We start from the raw sequence: 8,014 nt of genomic DNA on the forward strand, positions 1-8,014 counted from the left end.
ACTCCGCTCCGACAAGTCGGAGTCGGAGTCGGAGCGGATTTTGCACATCTCGGAGTCGGAGTCGGAGGTCGGATTCGACCTCCGACAAAGTCGGAGTCGGAGTCGGAGGTTGGGCCCTCCGACTCCGAAACAGGCGGTGCTCAGCCCTAATAATATCGTTGCAGATCCAGACATTTTGGATTTTACGTGGAAATATATTGGAAAGACGGTGAGAATCAATTCATGCACCGAGTTTAATTGTTTTCATTTCAGTGAAGTAAATGGAACTCTTGGTTTCGTTTGGTTCTTAAACACATCTTAATCTATTATTATAATTTTTTTAAATTTTAATACAAAATATAAAATAAATAATTCAATTTTTTTAAATATTAAAATAATAATAATATTAAAAAATAATATTTTAATAAAAAGAGTCGAATCAATTCAATCGCAAGCTTAATGTGATTACTTATCTTAGAGTTTTGTTATAAATTAATAACTGTTCACATCACACTTTACATCTATAACTTTTCATAGGGTGCGAGTATATTTTATATGGTGTATATATATTTTTGGAGTATAAAACGGTGAATAATAACTGACTATACTTTACGATATTTTGTATTAAACACTTGATACAATATTTAAAGCGAGAAATTAAGAAAATTGTGACATTTTTTTAATTTTTTTGGTCCTTTTCCAGAGGGAACATTTTCCACGACATTTAATGGGCAGTTGAATAGACTCAAGGAGGGTCGGCATCACAGTGAACTTCCACATGGGAGGGGGAAGTGCAAGCAAGACCTTTCGACAGGACCGTGTCTTCAGCCCCCGCTAGTGGAAAGGACAAATTCAATGCTCTTTTACTGAAATTATATTGCTCTTACGTGAGCGTTAGATACGGATTATAAAAGGTACTAGGCGATGGACCAGGCTATGCAACAACATGGGCTAGTACTACCTTAGCTGCAGGAAATTATTATTGATCGTGACCATGTTGTGGTATATAATATCTCCTGATCATCTTGTGCCTCATACAAGATCAGTGATAAAAATGGAGAACCCTATGCCATATATTTCTGCTAATAAACCATGCATGAAAACTTGTGGTGTTTTGTAGGACAGAAACATGATCGATCTGATTATTCCAGAGCCTTTCATGAGTATCACTAGCCAATTTTTCACTTTCTTCATGGGTTGGGAATGAAACTATATTGCCAACCACCTAAACAGTCGTTTCTTTGTACGAATAGTACTATTAATTCGGCTTATTTATAAATGAGGAGTATTGCAGTTACAAAATCATTACACAACAATTTTAAAGGATTCAATAAACTGATGAAATTTCAAGTAATTTTTTATATTCATTTTACAATAAAAATAACTTAAATTCTGACTAATTAAATTTAGCAACATCAGTTTGTATGTGAGATTACTTTTATTGTAATCTATATATGTAGTTAAGAGTATTTCTTTTTAAGAAGTCAATGAATTTGCAATTAAAGTTGATAACAATCGAATGACATTGCTTTTTCAGACCAATATCGCCGGAGAATTAGAACATGAGCAAGGACTATATCTGTTTACAACCTACATATAATTGACATGCCATACTGTAAAACTTTATCACGGACACTAGTTAGGGTTAATAAACAAGAAACTCGAAAAACCCACTGTCAACAAAATAAAAATATTAAAAATCCCTCCAGCTTCATGCTACGAATTAATCTAGATATATATTCCAGCCATTGATCATTAATTTGCACTTTCGATATATGAATTAATTTGGAATCCTCACTCCTTTTATTATTATTATTATTATAACTATTATTAAGAAACATATATATTCGAGACCACTGAGTATTAACTGCATGTTTAATGGACGCCCCCCATGCATGCTAACTACAAACAATGATCAGATACGGGTACGAGAACTGCAAACAGTGGCGGCGGAAGGAGGCGCTGGCTGCAGCCTGCAGGCAGAGACTGTGCATGGCCCCCCGCCGGATTCTATATATATATATATATATATGGCTCCCGGTCGGCCCCTCCTAAGTTGTAGAACACTGCTAATAACTGTTCTTCAGAGAAATGGGTGTGTACATTTATAATCATTATTCGTTTGCAGCCTCCCATTTATTTCTTTGATCGATATTGAGTACTTGCAGCGCGCATATATTTATATACATGTAAGAAAACCTAACTTTAATGAGTAAATATTACGTTGGCCGTCTCCAAATCGAAAATTAAACAAGAAGATGCGATCCCGTGATTCCCAGAGTGGGAAGAATAAATTAGTGGAGGTCCACACTGCGGACGTTGTTCATCTGAGACGATCGATGGAGTTGTTTATAAACTTATTTTTGGTAAATCTACATTTGAATATGATCAGTAATTCTATATATAATCGTGAAGTATGTAAACGTTGTATAATCAATCACTTTGAAAAAGAGTGAGGTTTATTATTAAAAAATTTATTATTATTATTATTATTTTTATGTAGATCTCATATTTAAAGTGATTACACGACAGTTACATAATTCACGATTGTAAATATTTTTTTTCTTTAAATATATATATATATATACACAGTAAAGAACAGTCCAAGGTGCATTAGCTCTGAGATGCGCCTAACATAATGATTTAAATAAAAAAAAGTGAAAAAATCAGTAACATATTTGTCTGGAAAAAAAATACAAGGTTAAAGAAGGACAAAAAATTAAGACTAAAAAAAAATTTAAATTTCAGCAACGTATGAACATTGGTTTATATTCATATTGAATTATCTATTTACTTTCTATATAACAATAAAATATTATTAATTTTTTATTTAAAAAAATTAAAACAAAAAGAAAGAAAAATGAGAACAAAAAAGACATAAAAAGAGACTTTGTGCCGCGGGACATTAAGGGCCTTTTGGTAAAATATAATTTTTTATTAGATTTTATAATGGAGCTACACGTTAAATGATTAAGTATTTTAAAGACATTTTGATAAAACATAATTTTTTATTAAATTTTATAAAGAAGCTACACGTCAAATGATTAATAGTTACAAAGATCTCTGGATAAAACAGGAGGTACAGGATTTAACAGATTTAATGAAAAAATAATAAAAGTTGACTGAAAAAAAAATATTATTTATAATTAAATAATCATTTATTATAATAGAGGAGATATATACTTGAACCGGGCATCTGCGTTTACCTAGCTAGTTGGACGTCATGCTTGCGCGCTATATTATTGTCTCGTACAATATTTTTTTTTTTAATTTCTGGGATAAGTTAATATGTCGCTAATAAAGAAATTAAAAGTATAAAATCAATTAGGCATTTGGAGAGAGAGAGAAGAAAAAAAAAAAAAAGTAGGCATGATGATACCATATGTATAGATGTAGCTGCTAATGATTCATTTTTAGAGAACCGAACGGAAGAAGTCTATTTTAGGATCGTAAATATTTATAAAAAAAAAAAAAAAGAACGTCAAAAGAAGAATAAAATCGTAATCATAATATATTTCAGTTGGTTTTGAACCGTGGGATCAAGCAGATATTGGTGGGTGAAGGAGCGTAATGATTGTGAGATGGAAAGAGTCAAGTCAACATATTAATTGCACCCAGCTTGGTACGTACATTATCAAGCCTAAATAAAAGAGACACAGCTACTCTCCATCAAGGAAATGCGTAGCAGGATCCCTCCATTATTCTGCCTTTTTATGGGGTATCTCATCTCTGCTCAGGGACTCTACTTTGGTAGGTTCCTCCCGGTGCATAGGCCTATGGCACAGCACGCGGGTGTCCCTTATTTGTGCAACTTTTTTTTGGACTTTAACCTTAAGTTGAAAACGCTCCCATTACACTTCATGCTGAAAACAGAAGAGGAACATCCAATTACCAAAACAGTATTGTTATTGTCACCCTATAATTGAGACCGTATTGTAGCATTTTTCTTATAAAAAAAAATTTAAAATAACTCTTCTAAACTTTCATTTCTCCATTGAAATTTTAAAAAAATAATGTCATCTTAAAAATAAGTAAATCTAATTCCTAGCTTTTATGTCAATATGTTGTCAACTAAACCCAATGTCGTACATTTAATAGTTTTGAGATATTTTATTTTATTTATTTATTAGTCTCGTTTTCCCAAGTATTTAATGTGAATGCAATATATATATATATATATATATATAAAAGTGGATATAAGTAAAATAAAAAGCAATATCTTGGTGAATTGACAAATGTGGAATGTAAAGGATTGCTTTGCAAAGTTGAATACTTCATGGGTTGTTTAAATAGAGCAATGGCAAACTTGTCGATTGGGCCCAATGGTACCCAAACTTTTGGGCGGGCTCGGACCCAAATTTAGACGGGATGTTGTTTTGTGTTGTTTTTATTTTTATTTTTATTTTTTTCCTAATCAGTTTGTGTTGCTATTAATACTGTCTAGTATATAGTTTGTTACAGCAATATTTCTAGAGTCAAAATGTGACATAAAGCCTAGACGTATTATTTCTACTCCCTCAACACCAGTCTTTTATAATTTTCAAGAAAACTGAGATACATCATACCATTTATAATAATCTATTTAGAAACAAGAAAATAAAGAAAATTGAAAAAAGAAGACTTCTCACCACTGAAAGAGGTGGCTCGACCACCCGAGGGATGGTTTCATGCCATCCTGCTAGGTGGTTGGAGACTTGGAATGTAGAAATCCACCCCTACATGGGTTTTACTTCAAATATATATAATTTATTGCGACGGAGAGCAGCGTTTCAAATACCGTACCGTACCGGCTGGTACAGTCAAAATATGTCGTACCGGCCACTGGTCCGGTACAAGTATTGCATATATTTTGTACCGGTCGTACCGACCTATATTTCAGCCTGTACCGACTTGTATTTCAGCTCATATCGGCCAATATTTCGGCCTTTATTTTTATTTATTTTTCATTTTTTTAAACTATAAGCTCATTTTTTGACCCCCAATTCAGATTAGACTATTTATAATTTATATATATATATATTTATATATAATTTATTCATATATCGACTATCTCGAAACGGCACTAAAATATTTCGTTCCAGTGTCTTGACCGGTATGACTTCCGGTACTATATTCAAAACATTGGCGGAGAGTGATACTGTGAAAGTGGACTTATGTGGGTTCCAAGTAGAAGAGATGGGCAGGAAATTCTTTGCGCTTAATCGAGGTATTCAAGCTGAAGAACAGGAAGTTCTAGCTAGATACCATCAAGAATTCCTGACTATTTGATGGGAAAAAGTCCATATTCGAAGTATTTTTCCCATACAACATTTTTCTATTGGAGCTTCCCACATTCCTTGTATCTCTCTCTATACAAGCTTTTATCATCTATTTCTTAAATTTGGAAGGTAAGACTTGTATGTTAACCTGGATCACCTCTAAAGCTCAAGCCATCCCTATGGGCAAGGAATTCCGCCTTTGTATTGGTCCCTTCTCCATGGTAAGCTGAGAAAGCCCGCACCAGGTTTCCTTGTTCATCCCAAATCACTTCTCCCCCTCCACTTCCCCCTGGAGTGCCAAGGCTGCACCAGTTTATATTAAGTTTAGCATACCCCCTGACCGGATTCCTCCCATGGATAAAAACCAAGCAAGCGAGACAGAATGGCAACCCTATTGTTAGCTTGTTTGATCCTCCCCTCAAAGCTGAGCAATTCTCTTTCACTTTTTAGTGCATCTTCTTTTTCTTCTTCTTCAAATCAGTTAAGATGACAAGTATATTCAGGTCGCTTAGTTTCTACAAAAACCAATCGCGCAATGCTTCTCTAAAGGTAAATGCAGAATCAACTCCTAGTTTGGTTGCTGAGAAAAATAATGAGGAATTAACAAGACAAATAAAAAGTGAGAACTTTACCATCTCCAAAATTCTTGTAATAATTTTGATGTTCCGTTCTAAGTGAGGGATTTACAAGCTTAGTTCAACTTTCAAAGTTGGAGGAAGCATTACCTTCTCTATCTCTCTATGAGCTGCCATCCACCTCTGCTGAAATTTCCACTTGTTCGCCTGCCCTCATCTTCAACTTGTCGTTCATGTCATTGACAAATATATTGGTCCTTGGCTCTGGCTCCATTCCCTTCGATATCATCTGCTTGAAAAAACGCAGCGCATCTCGTATTCTCCCCTTGTCATAGAAGCCATGAATCATAATAGTATAAGATCGACGGTCATGTCCCATCCCGTTTCTCTCCATCTCCTCCCATGTATATCTTACTCTTGCCTCATCATCCCAATCCATATACAACTTCAACATCAAATTGTATGTGTCACAAGTCATCTGACACCCATTTCTCTCCATCCTTTCCAAAAGCTCTGGAACTTCCTCTGGTTTCTTCAAGGACTTGAGCAAGTAATTCCAGGTTTTATCAGTTGGCAAACAACTGCCCTTCTTCTGTTCCATTTCTTCCAAAAGCTCGTATACCTTTTCCATCCTCCTTATCTTGCAGAGGTGCTTGATTAGCGAGTTGTAAGTCGCCGCATTTGGTAGACAGCCCCGCTCCTTCATTTCCTCAAAAACTTCCAAAGCTTCAGGGATCCTCTTCTTGAAACAAAGCGCATAAATGATACAATTGCAGATCACTACATCTGGATTCAAACCATTCTCCCGCATAGCTCGGAACAACTTGATCGCGGTGCCCAATTTCCCCTTCTTTGTCAGAGCGTTTATGAAAGTCCCGTGCGTGAAGAAATCCGGCCGACATTTAGATGCAATTATTTCGTTCCAAAACCTTTTTGCCTCGTAAACATTCCCCAACACGCACCAGCCGTTGAGAATGATATTCCAGGTCTTGATATCGCAACCAAACTCGTATCGCTTTGACTGAAATAAAGTTTCCGCAGCCTCCACATGCTTATACCGGCATAACCACATCAAAAGCCTCTGAAATGGAACCAAATCACTGTCTAATCCAAACTCTTTCCTCCTATTGAATACACCAAGTGCGTCCTCCACCTTATGAGCAGCCGCAAATCTATTGATCAAAATCCCATACGTCTCTTCATTGACAAGGCCCTTTCTGCTCGACATTTCGTCGAGCACTTTGACAAGCTCCTCAAAACGCCGCAATTTCCCAAGAATATCAAGAACCTCATTGTAAACAACCGACCCAGGTGAGTAAGCACTTCCTTCTCCTCCTCTTTTACAAACCCACTCGAAAAATACATACGCTGGTCTCCAATCCGAACGATGCCGCTGAAGTACGTTCAGCACCAAATCCTCGCTCAGCGTGAGCTCGCATAGATCAAGAGCACGCTCAATCTCCTCCGCCGGCTTGTCCCTTCGAAACTTGAGTAGATTTTGAACAAAAATAGTTGCTTGGTGATCTGGGTCTCGTCGAAACTCGCTGGGTTGATCAGAATCAGCGACTGAGTGCACAAAGCGAGTCGTTTCGGCTCTTCCTGGGAAACGGAATTCGGATCTTCTTGTGAAAGTTGCAGTTTTCGCGCTCTTTGGGCTATGAGGATCAAGAATAGTGGCAAGGGGAGAGAAGGGTTTGCGTGAAATGAGATGGCGAGAGCGATCATTTGTGGAGAGTGCTTGGAATTTGAGTTTCAATTCACGTTGGATGTTTTCCAGGGAAAATGCTCTCAACGGTTGGAATTTGGAGTACTGCATGATGGGCCTGTTTGAGTGGGCAGAATCGATGTGGCATTATAAATATATGATCAGATTCTAATTTTGAGCATCGCTCGTTACTTGGCGGTCCATTCTTTCCTGTCGTAGTTTTCAGTGGCAAGTTAGGCGATAGCTTAATTATGAGATAAGATGATTTTAGATAAGAATAATATTAGATATAAATCTTAAATTAATAAGTCTCATACAAGTTCGTTGTAAAAACATGGATCCTATTAATAAAAAATATTTTTTTTGTATTTTTTTAAAGTGAGGTTTACTTTTTTACAAAGGCTTCATGAGATTTGTCTATTTAAAATTTGTACAAATAATTTCTCTTTAGATAAAAGTTAAAAGTTAAATAAAATATTATTAGAATATTATTTTTT

The 8,014-nt window shown here is 35.7% G+C and overlaps 1 protein-coding gene across 1 annotated transcript; it reads right to left on the minus strand.

Moving 5' to 3' along the window:
• Positions 1–5,118: 5,118 nt before the first annotated feature.
• LOC121237375 (putative pentatricopeptide repeat-containing protein At3g15200) lies at positions 5,119–7,737 on the minus strand. The gene is made up of 2 exons (XM_041134083.1): positions 5,963–7,737; positions 5,119–5,817 (listed from the first exon to the last, which is right to left on the minus strand). Exon 1 carries the CDS (start codon positions 7,626–7,628, stop codon positions 5,976–5,978), a length of 1,653 nt encoding a protein of 550 aa, XP_040990017.1. The 5' UTR covers positions 7,629–7,737; the 3' UTR covers positions 5,119–5,817; positions 5,963–5,975.
• Positions 7,738–8,014: the final 277 nt, after the last annotated feature.

The sequence above is a fragment of the Juglans microcarpa x Juglans regia genome, chromosome 6S (genome assembly GCF_004785595.1).
Source record: "Juglans microcarpa x Juglans regia isolate MS1-56 chromosome 6S, Jm3101_v1.0, whole genome shotgun sequence".
Classification (NCBI taxonomy): Eukaryota; Viridiplantae; Streptophyta; class Magnoliopsida; order Fagales; family Juglandaceae; genus Juglans; species Juglans microcarpa x Juglans regia.